The sequence below is a fragment of the Salvia miltiorrhiza genome, chromosome 3 (assembly GCF_028751815.1).
Source record: "Salvia miltiorrhiza cultivar Shanhuang (shh) chromosome 3, IMPLAD_Smil_shh, whole genome shotgun sequence".
NCBI lineage: Eukaryota > Viridiplantae > Streptophyta > Magnoliopsida > Lamiales > Lamiaceae > Salvia > Salvia miltiorrhiza.
Genome location: NC_080389.1, coordinates 35089396 through 35110618, shown reverse-complemented (window position 1 = coordinate 35110618; position 21223 = coordinate 35089396). Strand labels below are relative to the sequence as shown.

The following is a 21223-nucleotide window of genomic DNA, read 5'->3' as shown; positions in this document are numbered from 1 at the left end:
GTTGCTCTGATCCTGGGAGTGTTTTCACGGCGACGGCGTATAACCGGTCGTGTAGCTCATCCTCGTTGCTCTGATCCTGGGAGTGTTTTCACGGCGACGGCGGGTATTCGACGGGTAACGGGTGACGAATATTCGACGGGTGGCGGGTATCCGCGGGTCACGGATATGGGTGGCAAATAGTAGTGTATGTCAAATAATTTTTTTAAAAATATATTTCGCAACGTAGACATATGTCATGTTAACACTTATTTTATTGAATAATATTCATCATTTATAAATATATTATGAAAGGGAGGTTCACTCTTTTTTTTTTATAAACTATAACATCAAATTTCCCGTCGAATTTCGATTTCTATTATAAAGTTTGACATCTCATATTAACACTTTTTTTGAGTGAAAAATCTCTAAAATTTATAAATATATTATGAAATGATTTTATGTTTTTTTTTCTTATAAATTATAATATCAAATGATTCCCAACGAATTTCGACGGGTTACCCACTAGTTCACAATTATAACTAGAATTTATTTTGATTGTGAATTCGTGTTTTAGTTGTAAATTCATATATATGGTTGTGAATTCAAGAATATTAAGTTGTGAATTCAAAAACATTAAGTTGTGAATTCATAGATCTGGTTATGAATTTATAGATGTGGTCGTGAATTCAAGAAAATTAAATTGTGAATTCAAAAATATTAAATTGTGAATTCATAAATCTGATTGTGAATTCAAGAATAATAAAAAGAAATACAAGATATTCAGTCTGTTTCTCATAAAAAATTTACCAATAAGCATAAGAGAAAGAGATCTAAGCTACATAAATTCTACATATATAAGCTATTAGAAACATTCACCCAAAAACAATTTCAAAATCAATTGCTTCCTATTCGGCCCCCAAAATTGGAGGATAGATCAAGTAACCAAAAAACACTAAATTAACAACTAAATAACAAAACTCCATAACCAGCTCTACAACAAAGTGTAGACAATTAAATTTATCGTCGAATTAAATCGTGTCACGTGTATATTCATAAATTAAATATTCAATTATATTTTCTATTTTATTAAATGGGATTTTATTCTTAATTTAAATAGATATATAATTAATATTTAATATAATGAACTAATGGGCCTATTGGCCACTTAAAGCCCTAAGGCCCATGCATGGAGGCCCAAAGCCCATAAAGCCCATAAGACCCACCTCCTACATCTATAAATAGGGGTGTTGGGGTGCTCACAAATAACATCTTGGAGGAGAGAAAGGTTGAAAAGCACAAGAATTCTCTCCAGTGTCACAAGTGGAAGAAGTGAAGGATTCAAGTATTCTTCAAGCATTCTTCAAATCTTCAAGAGTTCAAGAATTCAAGATCTTCAAAGCTTCAAGAGTTCAAGAATTCAAAACCTTCAAATCTTCAAGTGATCAAGATCTTCAAATCTTCAAGAGTTCAAGAATTCAAAACCTTCAAATCTTCAAGTGATCAAGATCAAATCTTCAAGAGTTCAAGAATTCAAGATCTTCAAAGCTTCAAGAGTTCAAGAATTCAAAACCTTCAAATCTTCAAGTGATCAAGATCTTCAAATCTTCAAGAGTTCAAGAATTCAAAACCTTCAAATCTTCAAGTGATCAAGATCTTCAAATCTTCAAGAGTTCAAGAATTCAAAACCTTCAAATCTTCAAGTGATCAAGATCTTCAAATCTTCAAGTGATCAAACCTTCAAATCTTCAAGATCGAAAGCTTCAAGGCGTTCTTACAAAATTCTAAGGACGTTCTTCTCCAAATCAAATCAACTTCGACGTGCAATTCAAAATCATGGCTTGAAGCCCTTTGGATTTATCGTCATCAAATCAAATATTTCAAGAACCTTCGAGATTGTTCAAGAATCAAATGGAAGAGAAGAATAAGAGGATCAACTAGAGATTGCAACCCGCAAAACTCTATCAAATTATCTTTGTAACACACTTTTGTATTTTATAAATTGAAATACAAAAATTTATTGTTACATAAAGAAATTAGTAGTAATGTGAAATTTGCATGGATTAAAGATAACTCAAGAATGTAAACTTAAATACATAATCAGTGCAGTAGCAACTTCAGAGTGGCAATTAATTTGATGCCAAGAGAAGTGAGTAGCAGTCTCTCTCAAGTGTCGAAGGGCGTAATGTCGTTATAGCAAGTGCTCCAAACAGCTTTCATGGCATCCTCTGCTTTTATTCCCGAACAGTATGGGTTTCCACTCATTGCTTTCATTGCTCTTTGCCATACACACTCTTGCCCTCCCTTTATCTTCAAATGCCCACGAAGAAACTCTTGTTTCAAGTGGCAATAACCGCTGAGATGATTAGCTCGAATCTGCTCCAACAAATATTAGGCATAACCAAGAAATACAAAAGCATGATGAAACATTAAACAATGCTTAGATTTCTTAATGATAGTTAGTTAACCTCATTGCAAGTGTGATGAGCGCAGTTAGTCCAGTCGAGATTAGCAGCACGACACTCATCATAAGCATGAACGAGCTCATGAATCACCACTTGCACCACCTGATCATCTTCACATCGCAAGTTATTGCTACATACTTGAATCTAATGCACAGTTACAAATTATATGATGAAGGAACAAACAGTGGCAGTCATATGATCAAATCGTATTTTTTTTTTCTACAAAGACAAAGTTAGCATCCCAACTATATGCATCACCTTTAGCCGAACGACATCTCGAGACAGAGCCATCGCACGGATCCAAGATCACGTCTACGCCTTTATTCATGCCAACAGGATAGTATAGATCAACCACGTCCTCCAGAAGCTGCTCCACATCGAACACTTGCTCCTCAAGCTGCATCTTCCCGGCTTCTATCTTGCTTGTATCAAGAATGCAGTTCAATATACCTTCAAGAAAAGTAAATAAATGAAATCACATCTGGTAGTAATTAAGAAAAACAAATCAAATCACGCTGGTGGGGAAGAAAACACCCAAACTCACACAATGGAAAACCTCGGAATAAAAAATCCTCACAATGAAACGAAGGAATCTTCGAGAATTAGACTTAAAAGAACAAAAATCATACCACGAATCAGTGGCATATTCAAAGAGCTTGCCTTTGGTGGAGAAGACGATTAAGCCGGCATTGGCGTCGCAGAGGATGGAAATCTCATGAGCTTTTTTTAGAAGACCCGATCGCCACTTGGAGAAGGTCACCTGCCGATTAATTTTGTTCTCTATTCTCTTCAGCTGCACTTTTTCACTTTTTCAACAAAAAGGCAGAAATTTTGCTGAATTTCCAACACAAAAAAGACACACACACAAGGAAAGTGAAGCAGAAAAGGGGGATATCAAATAATCCGAGCGAGTACGACAGCATCCTGGCCGCCGTCGTCATGGCCTGGGCGGCGGCCCATCGCTTCCACAGCACGACCTTGAGGAGAGGGAGTCCGACAGATTTGAGTCGTGTGTGTGTGTGTTTCGATTTGGATTTGTGAGAGAACAGAGAGAGAGACCGCCGCGTGCCAAATCAGAGGTCTGGAACTCCCCTTCGCCTAGTGCCAAAACCTCTCCATCTACGACTAGCTCGCCGCCGGCGCGCTCTGCCACGACATCTGCGTCCAGGAGGACCACCGCGTCTGCCACGGAGATCCTAATCCTCGAGATCCGCACCGAGTTCGGCCACGCCGATCCGTCGGATTTCGATCAGTACCTGAAGGAGAAGAGAGTGTGGCGTCGCAGGTGGCCCTGCAACTGCTGCGGCGACGGCGTCGGCCTGTAGCGATGGTCTTCGTCGGAAATTGAAGGAGATGAAGTTAGGGATTTTACAAGTTGGAGATTTTGTTCTCCATGTTCGATTAGGTTGAGGGAAGTGAGCTAGAGAAAGTGACAATTTTTTTAAATTTTAACGTAAGGGGTATTTCTGACATTTTGCATAAAAATTGGTCATATTTTAATATTTTTATTTCATAGGCTAAATTTTAATTTTACAATATGAAAATGGATACTTCTATATATTAACTCAATATTTTCATCTTTCTTGAACTATTATTGTACTTTCCTTCTATTATTGCACGGCATTATCTAGAGACCTCTAAGCTCTAAAAGTAACTTGCTGAGCACTTTAACTTAATCCATTCAATGTAAATCAATTATAAAACTCGAGTTTATTTTTTAGGAAAAATAATTTAAAAGATCACATAATGATATATTTGAATTTAAGATTTTAAATTTTATGTATTAATCATATTATTATTAAACCAATACATGAATAAAGCTCAAATCTCTTTCCAATATTAAGTGTTAATCAAGATATCTTTCCTCCAATTATATTGTACTATCATATTCCACAAGTTAATCTATATATTATAGGGATGTCAGAAAAGCCCGAAACCGACGGATCGACTTGAATAGACCGATAAAAAAGGTGGGTCAGGGCTGAAAATTTTTAGCCCGAATGGCCCGAGCCCGATAAGGTTGGCCCGAAAACCGAGTGGGTTGACCCGATTAACAAACACTGTCTTAATAATTGATTTCTAAACTTTAATACTTTACTTTTTAATTTGATAATAACATTTTGATGCTTGTATAATATGTTTTGATTTTTTCTAACGATTAATAATAAATATTTATGATATAAAACTCAAAGAAAGATAGTAATTTATGTTATATCTATATACAATTTTTATCGGAAACAAAGTTTAAATTAGATATTATGTAAATTTACATTAAAATAACACTAATTTTTGTATCTAAAATAAGGCGAAATATTTTGATTTAAAAAGCATGACATATTTTTATTACAATAATATGATTATCCATATAAAAAAATTATACATATAAAAAATCGTAAATTTGTGGGCCCGAACGGGCTAGCGAGTGGGCTAGGGTTAGGGTCAAAAAAATTTAGCCCGAAAAATAAAAAAACCGACTAGCCCGAATCGAAAATAACCCGAAACCGAATGGGTTGGCCTGAAACCGAGTGGGTTGGCCCGATTGACATCCCTAATATATTATACTCCCTCCGTCCACGAAATAAACTCTCAGTTGGGGTTCGGCACGGAGACTAAGAAAGCTGAAAAAGGTGGTGTAAAGGTGGTGTAAAAGACTAAAAGGGTAGTGTTTATGTATTGTGATTACTTTTATTAATCTTTAACTAGCAATTTGATAATAATAATAATAATAATAATAATAATAATAATAATAATAATAACAATAATAATAATAATAATAATAATAATAATAATAATAATAATAAGGATAATAATATTATTAATAATAATAATAATAATAACAATAGTAGTAGTAGTAATAATAATAATAATATTAATAATAATAATAATAATAATAATAATAAGGATAATAATAATAACAATACTATATCTCTAATAACCTCATAATATCTCATAATCAATCATCATAATAATCAATCAATACATACCTCCTCCGCTCTCCTCCTCCTCCGCCTCCTCCGGCTCACCTCCTCCTCCTCCTCCTCCTCCTCTCTAATCCTCTCCTCCTCTAATACTCCATCCTCCTAATACCCATACTACATACTATAAAATATAATAATAATAACACAACAACAATACCATAATAATAATAATACATATCATAATAATAATAACTACTAATATAACAATAATAATAATAATAATAATATACATAACAAAATATAATAATAATAATAATAATACATATAATAATAATAACCCATAACAATAATAATAATAACAATAATAATAATAGCAATAATAATAATAATAATAATACATAGTAGTAGTAATAATAATAATAATAATAATAATAATAGTAATAATAATAATAATACGATAATAATAATAATAACATATAATAATAATAATAATAATAATAATAATAATAATAAGAATAATAACGATAATAATAATAATAATAAAAATAAGAATAATAATAATAATAAGAATTATAAGGATAATAATAATAATAATAATAATAATAATAATAATAATAATAATAATAATAACGATAATAATAATAATAATAAGGATAATAACAATAATAATAATAATAATAATAATAATAACGACAATAATAATAATAATAATAATAATAATAATAATAATAATAATAATAATAATAATAATAATAATAATAAGTGGTGGAATAAAGTGGGCCCAATAGATAAAAGTGTAGTAAATTTAAAAGCAAGGGAGGGTATAATTGTCCAAAAAGCAGAGTAGGAGTTTATTTCGTGGACAAATATTTAAGGGCAAGTAGGAGTTTATTTCGTGGACGGAGGGAGTATAAAATAGAAGTTTAACGGCTACTTTTTTCCACCAAATTTCTCTCTCCTCACTTTTCATTTTTTTTTCTTCTCTTTTAAAAATTATCAACTTTGATTCATAAAAAAATATTCAATATGGATGTTAAATTACAGAAGATGACAAGATCTTTAATTTGATGTAAGAATTATAAAAAATAAATTTAAAATAAATAAGTTATTATCGTTTAAAGTCACAATTTTTTTCCCCTCTCTCCTCTCTCCTATCTTCTTTTTCTTTCTATTTCATTCATTTTTCTATTTTTGTTTTATTTTATTTTTTTGTTAACATTATTTTTAATATTTTCTATTTATATTTTTTCTATTATAACAATTTAATGCAACTAAAAAGATTAAATTTATGTATTTGTTCATTTTTATCAATTATAAATAATTAATTAGTAGTTAAAAAATTAAAAATTCAAATGTTTTCAGATTCATGTGTTTATTGAGATTATGCCGTTCATAACTTCAATTTTTTTATTGAGATTTATATTTTCATTTATTTATATTTAAATTATATTTAATATATGTATTTATTTATTCAAAATATCGTTCAATTTCAATATTGGCCGTGCTCGTGCGTGCATACTAGTCTACTGCATATTAATGCACAGTTTCTTGCTGAATTTTTTTCCCGCCACTGCACACTTCTTTTTATCCAGTGAATAATATTATCTGTTATATCTGCTGGACCTTGCAAAGTTATGCATTTTTGGCTCCAAGTTTGGAGCCCAAATTTGAATTTTAAATCTGTTAACTCAATTTTTACCATCTATAAATAGTTGTTACTTAGCTACTAAATTTTTATTCCCCTTCCTCTTCTTTCAGATTTGTAATATTCTTCTATCATAATTTTTCGAAAAATCTTTTGTTTTCTTTGTTGAAGAAAGCTTTGTTCTTTTCAAAATATATTCTTTCAAAAGTCTTTTTACATTGTTGTTGGAGTCTAAACTTCATCTCCAGATGAGATTTGAATCATTTGAATCTTTCAATGGAGCGTGAATTTCTGAGATCTGCAATAGCCACAAAAAAGAGCATGAATGAATCACTCAAGATATATATTCATGATTTATAGGAAGACTGTAGATGTATTTCTGTAATATAAGTTGGCATCAAAGATTCTCTATTTTTTTTACTTTTGCAGTATTTATCAACTGATTCTGTATTTGTGTTGTTTTTGTATTTAACTGATTCTGTAAATCATTTGCACAAAAAAATAGTGCAAATGGGAAAGAACATAAATTAGAAACCTAAAATCTTGAAATAAAAGCAAAAAAAAAAAAAAATATGCAGAAAATAGAAACAAAATATGCAATTAGTAGGAGAATTTCGAAAAGAGAACTCCTCCACCCACCTTCTTTTCTTCCGACAACAGGTTTCTTCTTTTCTTCGACAACAGTGGCGCACCTTCCTTTCTTCGACAGCAGGGTCAGGGGCAGTTGCAGCGGCTCCTGCAGCACCGCCGGTAGGAGCGCAACTGAGACGAGAGCAGCAACTACAACGGCGGCACCGCCACCACCGGATCCAATGTTCACGATGAAATCCTCAACATTCTTCTTCTCGCATAGCTTGACGAAGAGACTCGGCCGGTACGATTACACGGTCAAATTCTCCGAATGATATAAACTACGCGTTACAAGTGCTTTAATTCCTCTTGTTTAAACCAATGTAAAAACTCTCCCCAAATAGGCTTAATCATCGCACAATCCCAAAACAGGTGATTGATCGACTCTTCCGCATTCTTACACAGGGCACAACGATTTGGACCCTGAATTCCCCGGCGGATGAGATTATCCATCGTCGGCAAGCGTTGGTGAATAACGCGCCAGCACACAATCGAGCGTCTCTCAGGAATGAAATGCTCCCAAATCCAATTACCCCAAAGGACTTTAGGAAAGTCCTGGCTCGTATGAGAGTAGGCCGTAGCAGAAGTGACCTCTCCACTAACTGAATGCTTCCAGAAACGTGTATCCTCATCACCACCAATAGGAAGAAGAAGAATATCAATGACAATATCAGGATAATTGATGATGAAATCTTCAGAGAAGTGCCAGATTCCATCAAAAAAGTACTCATCCACGGCCTGAGTAAGAAAATCCAACATGTAGCAGGGTATCTTTAACTTTTCAATCAATTTGTAACCAAGCCAATCATCGCACCAAAACATTGTAGCAGCACCCACCCCAATAAGCGAATAAGAATCATCAACTAACTGACTCACATGATCACGAACACTAGTCCAAAACGGAGAAGAACTAATATTATTCTTCGCATGGCCAAAAGAATTGAGATACCTTGTTCTCAAGGTGACAGCCATAAGATCTTCACCTTTCACCAAACGCCAGGCTAATTTCATCAAAAAACTAGCGTTCATGTCAGAGAAAGAGCGCACCCCTAAACCTCCCTCCACACGAGAGCTGCAAACTCTGGACCATCTGACCGTACAAACCGATTTCACGTCAATACTCCCCGACCAAATGAAATTGCGACAGCATCTATCCAAAGACTTTGGCCAACGATAAATCATCATTGAGTTCGTGACAGAACTCTGAATGACCGATCGAACCAAACAAATGCGACCTGCCATTGACAGATGAAGTCCTTTCCAACGTGCGAATTTCTGAACAATACGATCATGTATAGCATCAAAATAAGAAGCCCTGATTCGGCCAACAAATAACGGAACCCCCAAGTAAATGACCGGCAGCTCTCCCGAAGAGAAACCCAAACATCACGAAACACCATGTCGCAACCCCGACTGAACTTTTTCAGAGAAGAAAATACGAGATTTTTCCGGACTGCAAATCTGTCCAGCAATGTCACCATACAAATCCAGAATCTCTTTGATTTTACGAGCATTTTTCACCAAGGCTTTGCAAAAGATTAAGATATCATCCGCGTAAAGCAGGTGAGTGGGGAAGTGAGTAGTGCGGCTGTAGTCCATAGGAACCAGGTGTCTTGACCGCACACAGTTCAAAAACAGATGACTGAGCACATCTTCCGCTATACCAAAAAGGATCGGAGACAGGGGATCGCCTTGCCGCACTCCACAAGAACAAGCGAAATAACCACTGAGCTGTCCATTGTAAAGAATGGAAATACGAGCCGAATTGAAGATAATCGAAATCCACTGAATGAATCTCTCATGAAATCCATTCACCCGAAGCACCTGCAAAATAAAATTCCAGTTCATCGTATCAAAAGCTTTTCGGATGTCAATCTTGCAAGCCATGTTCGAACGACGCCCAGTTCTGTTCATACAGATAAATCCCTCCGAGCCCATCACAATACAATCATGAATGGAGCGGCCACTAATGAATCCAAACTGATTCTGAGAAACTCCGCGCGAAGCAATATCACCCAACCTCGTAGCTAAAATCTTTGAGATGATCTTAAAAAAGAAGTTTGATAGGATGAACGGCCGAAGATCAGCAACAGTGTCCACCGTCTCCTTCTTCGGAATGAGAATTAACGTACTCGAGTTACACCCAGCCGGCAAATAACTCTTTAGGAAAAAAGCCCTAATAGCAACAACAATGTCAGTTTTTATGATACTCCAACAATTCTGAAAGAAAGAACCAGAAAACCCATCCGGACCAGGAGCACTGTTAGAGTCCATCCCAAAAACAGCAGTCGCGATCTCCTCATCATCTGGAATACTAGTGAGTGTGTCATTCTGCTCCTCCGTAACCCACTCATCAATAATAGCCTCCAGCATAACTCTGTCCACACTGCGCTGGCCGTCCTCTCGAAAAAGATTCGAGAAAAAGTCGATAATGTGGGCTTGAATAATACTCTGATCATAAACCATATTGCCTCCAATCTTAAGATGTTCAATCCTTTGCGCTCTTTTACGAAACTTGATCAAGCGATGAAAAAAGGAAGAATTACAATCACCATCATTCAGCCAGTTCGCCCTGCTCTTTTGTTGTACAAGAATAGACTTCCTATTTAGAAGAGTCCCAAGGGAAGCCTGCTCAGCGACTTCTTCATCAAACAAATTGTCAGTGTACCCCGTACTGGAAATCTGATTCTGCAGCGCGCTTAACCGTCTCTGTCCCTCCTCAATTTGAGCATCGACATTACCAAACACCGTTTTATTCCAAGTCCGAAGATCCGAACGAAGACGTCTGAGTTTAAACATAACTCGAAAAATCTGGCAGTTAGTATCAACACTTTGCGCCCAAGAAGAAGTAACGAAGTCTTGAAAATTTGGATGAGTAACCCACATGTTGAGGAATTTGAACGACCGCCTTCCCTGATTACAAGCTGCACGGCAAAACAGGATCAACGGAGAATGATCTGAAGTCAGACGGGGAAGAGCATGAGTCACAATGTTTGACCACATCGACGCAAACCCCTGTGAGAAAAGAGCTCTGTCAAGAATGCACGGCAAAACAGGATCAACGGAGAATGATCTGAAGTCAGACGGGGAAGAGCATGAGTCACAATGTTTGACCACATCGACGCAAACCCCTGTGAGAAAAGAGCTCTGTCAAGAATGGATTCGACATGCCGCGGCAGCAGACGTCTTCCAGACCAGGTAAACCGCACACCTGAAGTGGGGGACTCAATAAAACCCGAGGCGTCAATAAAATCACAGAACTCCCGACACGATCTTCTGTTAGTAACGGCCGAACTCAATCTCTCATTAGCTCCCTTAACCGCATTAAAATCTCCAATAACAACCGTATTACCATCAGTGAAGTGAAGGAGATCCGCCCAGAGTTGGCGACGAGCGACCTGATCGTTAGCCCCATGCACCACAGCCACTCTAAAATGCCGCGACATCTAAACGCAATCTGCAACAACCACCTGACTGGAAGAAAAAATAATGCTAGAAACCACATCAGGATGAGCAAGAAACCAGATATTAGACCTCCGAGGGAGTCTACAATTTTGATGACGTGGGACCATATTAATTGATCTCCAAAAACTCTGTCGAATTTTATGAAATCTCAACTTCGGCTCAATTAAGCCAAGAATCAGAGGGGAATAAGAGCAGCAGTGCTCTTTTAGAAGTTGTTTAGAATCATCTGACAACCCTCGGATATTCCAAACAAGAATATTCATGGTAAAGAAGAAGTTCTCGTGGCCTGGGCATCTCCCAGCTCCACTTCATCGCTCCATCGTTTGTTGGCAACATTATCCATAATACGCATGGCTTTGGAGTCACTATAATCCACCACATAATCATGCGGCGTATGTCCTGCATCCACAGATTTTCTCAGCCTGTTTTTGATGTTTTCCTCTTGTTGGAGCAAAGCACGATTATGATTACGCACCGCCAGATCCTGTTTAGAAGGTCGCCCTCTCTTCTTCTGCAGCAAAGTTTCGGTGCCAACCGAGACACTTTCTTTGAATCTCTGAACCTTCATGTCGTTTTCAATTGCCATAACCTTCTTGTCCTTCGCAGAGGAAGATGTCTTTCCTGAAAACATCTGTTCAACAGCTGGCAGATCTTCCGCTCCCATGCCATCTCCACCAGTATTCCTCAAATCCACGTTAGAGCTTGAGTCGTTTCCATCGTCATCATCTTCATCCCTCGTAACAAGTCCTTCTCTCCCCGTCAACTCAGGGCTATCAGGACCAGTGCTCACTCTTGAATGATCAACGCCCGAACCATCGCAGTTCGCAGCATTCAAGTGAGCTTTGTTATTACCAAACACAGCTCTGTCGTTCTCACCAGGCGCGTTCTCCTTTCTAGTCTTCGCATCAGACCTAGCAGTTCCAATCCTCGCAGAACCCAGATCAGCACGCCCATCAGACTTCAAATTATCAGCATGCTCCTTCATCCTTTCGATCTCCAAACCAGAATCAGTTTTCTCTTTGTGCTCACCGAGATTGCAGTTTCTCTTAACCTCAGAGCCCTCTCTCCTTCCCTGCTCCTCTTCAACCACAGTGTCAATTCTGATAACAGCAGCCGGCTCAGAATTCGCATTTATCCCTGCACTAGACTCTGTGTTGTCATTCCGCTTTGTAGCTCCAATAATACCATCATCCTCGTCCGTTTCCAAATTATCTAACACATTGAAAATATTATTGCTTATCGGCGTCTTCCCACAAGCCATCTCAAGCAAGTCCGGTCCCGAAACCTCTTTTCTATGATTCGTATCCTCATCAGAAAACTCATCCTCAATCGTTCCATCCGAGATAACCAAGTTATCCTCATGGCCTGAACGAGCCGTATCTTTCCCAACAATCTTCCATTCTGGTTCTTGTGGCTTGTTTAACTCCACCGGCTGTTTGTCCATCTTCTTCCCCTTACGACAACGGTCTACCGTATGCCCTATTATTTTACATTTAGTGCAGAAGAGCGGAAGATACTCATAGCTGAGATCAATATTGAACTTGTAATCACCACCATCTATCACATGCTCTCCGGAAGTGGTTGCGCCAGATCGATTTCAATAAGGATTCTAACATAGTGTGCCACCTCGTCATCAATCGAATTTCCATCAATTTGAAGCGGTTGTCCCAACCATCGCCCAATTCCTGACAGGACTTTTGGATGCCAAAATTCCACGGGCAAGTAATACACTCGCACCCAAACGTTTGCTAGAGAAGAAGATTCCTTGTAAGGATTGAAATACCGAACCCATTCTCTGAGGCGTAAGGATCCTGTGGAAAGGTCCCAGATCATCTGTGACTTGGCAGTCAGTTTGTCTTCATTCGTTTGAAATTTCAACGTAAAGTATCCATTTCCCATAGGCATTAAACTCCAGGGTTGTTTCATTCCCCAGCGAGATTGGAGTTCATGCTTCAGATCACGTGTGGTACGTGGCTTCTCACCTTTATTCATCATAAATTGACCGATCAAAGCAAATCTAAATTTATTTGCTTGAAAATTCTGGATATCTTTGGGGACTTTGAGAACACCAATCTCGTTATCTCTATAGGGGCGCAAGGCTTGGAACTTGTGCGCCGGGATGTCAGGTTTCTTAATACGAGTGGGAGCGGTGATCGTCGCATACGACGGTCCAGCCTTGAGATTATATTTTCCGGCATGATTCAGCGACACAGAAGACGGCCCATCACAAGAAGTGGTGGTCTTAGAGTTAGCAGCCATGTTAGGGTTTATCGCAGTCTTGGAAAGGTGGGTTTCTCGAACAGCGACACGGGGGTTGAAGTTGTTTAAGACCGGAGGTAGGTTTAAGCCACTTCGGTCCGCCGACGTCGGGAGTGAACGTCCGGAAGTCATGAACGGCTGCAGCAGAACGATCAAATCTCAGAACTAGGGTTAGGGTTTGAGAGAGAGAGCGGCGACGTCATGCTTTTTTTTCTAAATTGAAATTTTACTATTTTTTGAGCAGCCCATAACTCATCGAACACTGCAATATACTTAAAATATATACTGAATCACAAATATTTAGTAAAATAGCGATAAATATTAATTGAATAATAGAATAATTGAGGAATCAAAGTAATAATCAATTACATTAAAAAGCAAAAGAAAAAAACACAGCTTAAATTAAAAAATTCTCATTTGCGATTCTAGAGAATGTTAAAATCACCCTAGCAAAGTTGTCTTTCTGCATCAAAGAAAAACAATCATTAGTAGTATAATTTAGTCTACATGAATTAATTGTATAACTCAAAACTTTTATAAACATAGATGCCAACCAATAGATTGATAAATCAATCTAATGCAAAAAAAATTCAATCATCTCTAACTGCCAACTACTGTTGATACGTTCTCATTTATTGTGAGATAGAAGCAGATAACCAACTAAACATTAACCAACACAGCTTTGTTCTTACGCTAATGGAATAAATAACCAAAACCCAGCAACATAAAAAGAAGCTAATTGAATAATTGCACATAAGCTTTACAGAAAAGGTTCAAAACCAGGGGCACGCCTGTCCATTAGGAAACGTACAATGTATTCTCTCGGCATATTAGGAAGTTGCCTGGCAAAGATGTTTTTCAATCCTATCAGCCTGTAAAAGTACACACAAGGTTATTGAATCAAGCTCTGATTTCCTTGTGAGAAAACACACAACAATTCGAGTTTAGCAGATGCCACAACCTAAAGGAACATAGACCAAATTTTCAATTCCATCAAACATAAACATAATAAGGTTTGAGAGAGAGAGAGATAGCAGCAGAAGTAATTATCAAATCATGTGTTTATCAACACCATCATTGGACATGCATACAAATTTGAGGCTTCCTGTTTCTTCCTACAAATTTTGGGAAAATGTCACCCGCATAAATTGCACACTTGGTTTGGATGGGGAAGGGGGATGCATGAAGAAATTAAAGAAGACCATTTATAAATAAGAAAAACATAAATTTAAAGTACAGACCATGGTCCAACCTATCAAGAAAATCAGTAGTGAGTAGAGCATAGTTATGCTAACTGAAACTGTTGAAAGAATCAAAATCCACATCATCACTATAACATCACCTTAAAATCCAAATCATATGCTACATCTAAGATCTGATCAAACACCCACAATAATAATCCAACAAAAATTAACACTAATTCTTGCATTCATTTGGACAACAATCTTATACTATTAAAACAACGATCATACACCTTAAAGTACAGAAAAATTAATCAAAACAGAAAATCAAAACTGATATCAAGATCTACGCATCCAAATCCACAATTCGACCTTATCCACAATAAAAAAAAAATTCAAACTTTTTGATACAAACGATGACGAATCAATTGCCTTCCCCCAATTAAGAGCCAACAGTCCTTGTTGGTGCTGTGCTTTGGACAAACTTGTTTGAGTTTAAAATGTCATGGATTGCAGTAAAACAAAACAATATCTCATTATATTCCTCTCCAAATGTAGAGCACACAGATGCATCATTTGCAACAAAATGAAAACTTACACCGTCATTTCATAAATTATGATCAAAACACAAATGCAACAAATAAGGGATTAGATTAAAATTGTGGTGATTAATGCAGCGAAAGTTTTTAGCTTACACCATACAGATGCCCATTTACTGATGCACCTAATTAGTTAATCTCCAACAGAAATATCGATAAATTCAGTAGCTATAACAGTAGAGCCAATAAAGGATTTGAACCCATCCAACTCAGTAACATAAAGAAAAGGGAATATGAAGTGGAAACACCAGAAAACAATCTGTTGACATAACTGAAAATGAGGGTGAGAGAAATCGGAGAACTTACAGTTGAAGTGAGAATAGGAGTGGGCGACTGCAACACAGCGGCTGGCGAGCGGCGGTTCTGGACCAGGCACCTAGAACCAAAAATCTGGAAAGAAGAAGAAAAATAAGAAGGTATTGCCGCGTTAATGCAAAAGAAAAGAAAGACAACAAAAGAAGAAGAAGGTTACCTTGCGATTGCTGCATTGTTAATTATTCAAACTAATGAATTTATAGATGAAAATTTAGGGTTTAAGTTTCCTTTGATAAAATTCTTTCCAAAAAAAATTCTTTCTAAAGTTTATAACCATTCTATATTTACATAATTTGCAGCAAGCGAAAATTAATTAACATAAAAAGCTAGGGTTTAAGTTTCCATTGTTAAACATCTTTCCAAAATTTGTTCTATCTAAAATAATAATCATTCCATATTTAAAATAGTCAAACATTTAATACTTACCATAGGGGGAAGGGAGGTGGCAGATCGATTTCTGGTTTTCTGGTGGTGGGAGGGGCAGATCGGCGGCCATGGCTGCCGTGGTCGCCGAAAATCGCAAAGAGGCGGTGAGGATTTGGGGATCTAGGGGCGCAGCGATTCGCGCCGGAAATCTCAAAGAGGCGGCCTTCGCCGGACCTCGAATCAGAAGGTAGAACTGTGGAAGGGGCAGATCTCATCGCTGCGAATCGCGGTGGAATGCGGCCGGTGAGTCGAATCGCCGGGGGAGGGAGGGGAAAATGGAGGTGGCATCGGAGAAGGTGGAAGAGCAGATCTCTAGCGGGCGCGCCCTTCGCCGGACCTCGAAACAGAAGGTGGAACTGTGGAAGGGGCAGATCTCATCGTTGCGAATCGCGGTGGAATGCGGCCGGTGAGTCGAATCGCCGGAGGGGGGAGGGGAAAATGGAGGTGGCATCGAAGAAGGTGGAATAGCAGATCTCTAGGAGGCGGCGAAAGGTGGCAGATCGCGGCCGCGGCCGGTGAGTCGAATCGCCGGCAGAGGGAGGGGAAAATGGAGGTGGCATCGGCCGGTGGGTCGAATCGTCGCGGATAGGGAAATGGAGGTGGTGGTCGACGCAGAGAAAGGAAGAGAAGACAATATGATTTTGCAATGTTTAACTTAATTAAATAATATATATAAAATAATAATAATTGATGTGGAATTATATTGCCACGTCAGCGATAGAGAATTGAGCTAGAGGCTCTAGAATTGTAGGGATTTTGAATCTTGAATTCTCAGATATGCCACATAGGAGAGTGAATTAAGGAGAGGCCAGGAATCGCTAATCGTATTATATATTGATTCAAACTTTAAAAACTCAAATTCACAATTACTTGAATTTACAACCAAAATAAATTCTAGTTGTGAATTCGACTGGTTGTGAATTCACAACCAAAAATTATGATTGTGAATTAAATTTTGATTGTGAATTTACAATCAAAAAATTCTGATTGTGAATTCAACTGGTTGTGAATTCACAATCAAAAAATTTTGGTTGTGAATTAAATTATGGTTGTGAATTCACAACCAAAAAAATCTGATTGTGAATTCGACAATCAAAAAATTATGGTTGAAAATTCGACTGTGTGAATTCACAACCAAAAAATTTTGGTTGTGAATTTCACTGGTTGTGAATTGCGCGAATTTTTAAAGTGGTGATGTTTAAAGGGTAAAATGGCAACAGTGGCCATTTTTAAGTTTTTTATCTTAGTGGACAATTTTTAAGTTTACTAAAACAAATAGGCCATTTTCAAAATCCAGTCTAAAATATTGTACATTTTAAGTTATTATCAATCAAACTAGCGAGTTACTCGTCCTGTTTCAATAGTAATCATTTTATAATATAAATTATTAATATAAGTTTGAAAGATAAATTTAATATTTTATTTTGACACACCTCAATTCTTGAAAAATAAATGTGATCGATGTGCGACTAATTCATAAAAAAATAAGAAAAAAAACTTGTTGAAACCCGAATAATAGGATAACAAGCCGGGCTAGGCTCCTTCGGATCATAAGTTTTTGTTTCATATTTCTGATAACCAACATTCATTACCATATTGATGAGGACAAAAATATGCATCCCTTAAAGACCGGGAGATTAAGGTCAATCCAACGATAATAGCGTTGTTCACGGTCTAGTAGCCCTGATTTTCCGAGATTTAGAGCTATTTTGAAGGCTGTCAAATACCGACAAAGAATGAGATTATCATGAAGAAAGAGATAAATATTAAGAATCATAGTCCTATCCTAAGTCTAAAAGGAGTCTTATTCCTACTAGAATTCTTAGTTCTTTGCCTATAAATACATGTTAAACCCTAGTGTAAAAGGATTGACAATAATTGTATACTTACTTCCAAAGCCTTACGTTAAATCAATACAAAGCTCAACGTTTCAACGCCTTTCTCGTGTTCTCGTTATTTTCTGTTACAATGTGATATTTTTGGGCACAACACATATAATTAGGAGTTAATAATCTAAACTCGATCAAAGATGTCATTCTAAATTCTAAATATAACATGAAAGTCTTAAGTTAGGAAAACGAAAGACAAGATATTAGCTAGTGCAACAGTGGAAGTCTAAATAAGGAATTGAAACCTAGCCTCAACTCTACCCCGTCAACACCGACCAGCGAACCTGAAAATATTTGAAAGTATTTGGGCTAAGTACTAATGTACTCAGTGGGCAAGCATTTTCTAAAACATTTCATATTTCGTAAGAGCAGTTTATCCAATCGTTTAAAACATGATTTAGAAGCTTTTAAATAAAAGGGGTTATGGCAAAAAAATACACGAACTTTGAAAAAGAATTGCATTTTTCACCTGAACTTTCAATTAAGCCAAAAATACATGAATTTATATTTTTGTTGCAATTTTCACTTAAGTTTGACTTTCAACTAAATTAGAGCTTAATTGACAATCGAAAGCTCACATGGTGTTGGTCTAACTTCTGATGATGAGGAGGATTTAGAAACTCAGAGGTCTAAGAAAACAAAATTTAATACTCCCTCCGTCCCTGAAATAAGTTCCTCTTTTTCCTTTTTGGGACGTCCCCCAAATAAGTTCCTCTTTCTTTCTTTCCATTTTTGGACAACTACCCCACCACTAATAATACTTTATTTATTCTTACTTTTCATTTTTTCACCACTCCCAATACTAATTATAACACTTTTTCACCTTTTCACCACTCTCAATACTAATTATAACATATTTTTCTCCACTATCAATACACTTTACCATTTTTCCTTAAAACCCGTGCCGTCCCCAAAGAGGAACTTATTTTGGGGACGGAGGGAGTATATTTGACTTAATTTCGATTGTCAATTAAGCTCCAATTTTGTTGGAAGACAAACTTAGGTGAAAATTGCAATAAAAATATAAATTCATTTATTTTTTAGCTTACTTGAAAGTTTAGATGAAAATTGTAACTTTTTTAAAAGTTCGTGTATTTTTTTGCCATAACCCTTAAATAAAAATACTTCTAAGCATTCAAAATCATTTTTTTCATTTGGCGCCATTGTCACACTATCTTTTTGTTACTCATTGTGATTCCGGACCTTTTAGCTACCGAAGGATCCATTACTCCTTCATTCTTAACTTGAGGGCGTAACCCAGGTAAGGTCCCATTTGAGACACAATGCTCCGGAACACATCCTGTCGAGCATGCATATAACGCCTCATAAATTATTAGTGCCCGATGGAGATCAACCCATCGAGTCAGCAAATAGGTGTACATAATTCTCAAATAACGTGTTAAGTCAAGAGAGAACCTCGATCAATTCGTTGTTGCGAGCCTTAAATAGAGCAGAGTGCACAAAATATTTTATTGGATAAACAGTTTGCATTTCATGAAACATTAGAGCTTAATAACTAAGTCATACATTTGAAAAGTAAGCCCACCTGGATAGGCTAAACCTGAAGATCATAAACAAAGAAACTTGTCTTGGGAAAACAGCGCTAATCCCCTTGGTCCACAAAGTCTACAAGAAATTCTATTTTAATAGGTCTCGTGAAGCTAACTTAAGATCTTAATAGATGTGCTAAACATTCCTGATTCATCACGCTGAACTTCTAATTAAATTTATGAAAATCAATTTAAATCATGATGTAAATACATAGTTTATTTCATACCTTCATCATATCATAATTGATTACACTTAATATATACACATGATACTAAGATAATATACTAATGCAAATTACTCTGTAAAATAATTAATTAAAATGCGGGTAATTTTAAACACAGCCCCCAATTTTCTCACTATAGCCTCCTATTAAAAATATTAATAAAAATAATTATAATTTTACTATTATAGCCTTATAACTTATTTAAAATTTATAATACATTAATAAGTTGTTGAAATTAATTTTCAAAGAACACTGACCTTAACTTTTAATAACCCCTCAAACTTTTTATAACCCCATCCAAATATTTCTAAAGCTTCTTATTATAGGCTCAACTAAAAATTTAAGAACATGATGACGGAGAAGTAGACTAATCTTTTTCTTCGTCCAGACAGAGAGCCGCTGCGCTACCGCATTGCCGCCGGCCAGAGACAGTTGGGCTCTAGCTGTCTACATTGCCGGAGGAAATCCTTCTGGGCTCTGTTCTACTTGCCGTTTTGGGGGTTTTCCTCTTTTGTCGCTATGGGTTCTTGAAAAAGATTGAGGATAGCAAGCAGTCGGACAAGGGAGATACCGCCGCCGCCGCCGCCGCCGCCGACGAGAGGGAATACAGCCTATTTAGGAAGCAAATACCCAGACTTTTCACGATCTTTTTATGAATGTTTTAGCGAAATATCTAAAGTCTTCGATCAGGAAGCGAGCGACTGCGATGCTTACCCTTGCGTACTCATTGAAACCCCTCTGTAAAAAAAGAAATTCACACACAATTCGTATTGAAACCCTAATCGTTGAGTGAAGGCATATATAATCTCGTGAATTCAATTCCCCAAAAATACAATCCCGACGATTCTCTCCCTCTCTATCGCTCTCGCTATTCATTCATTCATTGTGATTGTTCATTGGATTTTGATTTGTTTCTTCTCTAACCAAATTCTATTTTCTGCAGGCTGCTTTCTTTTTTCTCTTGCTAGTGCGAGTTGTTCTCGGTGCGCAGAGATTTTTTTTTCGTTTTCTTAATCTGTATTAATATGGCGATACTTCCATCATTCATTTCAATTATCCCCTCGTTTTATATGGTTTGTCAGCCTATATTCATAAATGATGTGGTTTATTCAAATTACTTAGTATTTATGAAGATGTCGTTAGTTAGTGGAGTAATTTTTAAGAGTTCTAGTGTAGGCTATGGTTTTCTATGAAGATGCCCCTGATATACCTTTTTATCTCACGTAAAGATTCTTGCACCTGTGTCATCTCTATCGCCTTTTCTTAACATGTTTATCTGTATAATCGCAGATTCCATAGTTCGGATGGATGCACAGTCGTGCCTGCAGCAGGGGATGAAACTCTTAGGTTCTGGAATGTTTTTGGGAAACCCCAAGAAAAATAAATTGAAGATGATATTGAACTTTGTTCTTCCTTATGTTGATGTTTTTCTTCTTCCTGCGTCTGCTTCCCTACGCGTTTGCTTATTCTCGTCTGCTTCTCTGTTCTCTGCGTCTTTTATCAGTGTCTGTTCTCTGACGTGTTTAATTAAAATTTTGAGTTGAGGGCTATACTGATAGAGTTATTAGAGTTATTTATAAGTATTTTTAATATTAGAATCAAGATGGAGGTTATACGTGATCAGAATCGATCACCTACCCACCGTGGGCAAGCATAATGTGCCCACTACTGATGTGGTAAT

At 36.7% G+C, this 21223-nt stretch overlaps 2 protein-coding genes across 5 annotated transcripts; both read right to left on the bottom strand.

Annotated features, from left to right (window-relative positions):
- Positions 1-758: 758 nt before the first annotated feature.
- Positions 759-3251, bottom strand: LOC131016451 (mitochondrial inner membrane protease ATP23-like). The gene is made up of 4 exons (XM_057945151.1): positions 3102-3251; positions 2700-2891; positions 2445-2551; positions 759-2352 (listed from the first exon to the last, which is right to left on the bottom strand). The coding sequence occupies exons 2-4, from the start codon at positions 2842-2844 to the stop codon at positions 2143-2145; spliced, it is 462 nt and encodes a 153-aa protein (XP_057801134.1). The 5' UTR covers positions 2845-2891; positions 3102-3251; the 3' UTR covers positions 759-2142.
- A 10416-nt stretch (positions 3252-13667) lies between these two features.
- On the bottom strand, positions 13668-16507 carry LOC131016450 (uncharacterized). 4 transcript variants are annotated; one of them, XM_057945150.1, is made up of 4 exons: positions 15880-16507; positions 15445-15514; positions 14170-14230; positions 13668-13821 (listed from the first exon to the last, which is right to left on the bottom strand). In XM_057945150.1, the coding sequence occupies exons 1-4, from the start codon at positions 15947-15949 to the stop codon at positions 13756-13758; spliced, it is 267 nt and encodes an 88-aa protein (XP_057801133.1). In that variant the 5' UTR covers positions 15950-16507; the 3' UTR covers positions 13668-13755. The 4 variants fall into 4 exon arrangements, 3 of the variants coding, with proteins under 3 accessions (XP_057801133.1, XP_057801132.1, XP_057801131.1); XR_009099004.1 differs by having other exon boundaries at positions 13668-14230; positions 15445-15528; XM_057945149.1 differs by having other exon boundaries at positions 13668-14230.
- Between the last annotated feature and the right edge of the window lie 4716 nt (positions 16508-21223).

Bases quoted from the DNA above. Each gene is read 5' to 3' on its own strand.
- LOC131016450 (XM_057945148.1), bottom strand. From the start codon at position 16,094: ATGAGATCTGCCCCTTCCACAGTTCTACCTTCTGATTCGAGGTCCGGC. The intron at 15,515-15,879 runs GTAAGTATTAAA...TTTTGGTTCTAG, and splicing joins CCACCTCCCTTCCCCCTATG to GTGCCTGGTCCAGAACCGCC.
- LOC131016451 (XM_057945151.1), bottom strand. From the start codon at position 2,844: ATGCAGCTTGAGGAGCAAGTGTTCGATGTGGAGCAGCTTCTGGAGGAC. The intron at 2,552-2,699 runs GTGATGCATATA...TGCGATGTGAAG, and splicing joins GAGATGTCGTTCGGCTAAAG to ATGATCAGGTGGTGCAAGTG. The intron at 2,353-2,444 runs GTTAACTAACTA...TTGTTGGAGCAG, and splicing joins CTCATCACACTTGCAATGAG to ATTCGAGCTAATCATCTCAG.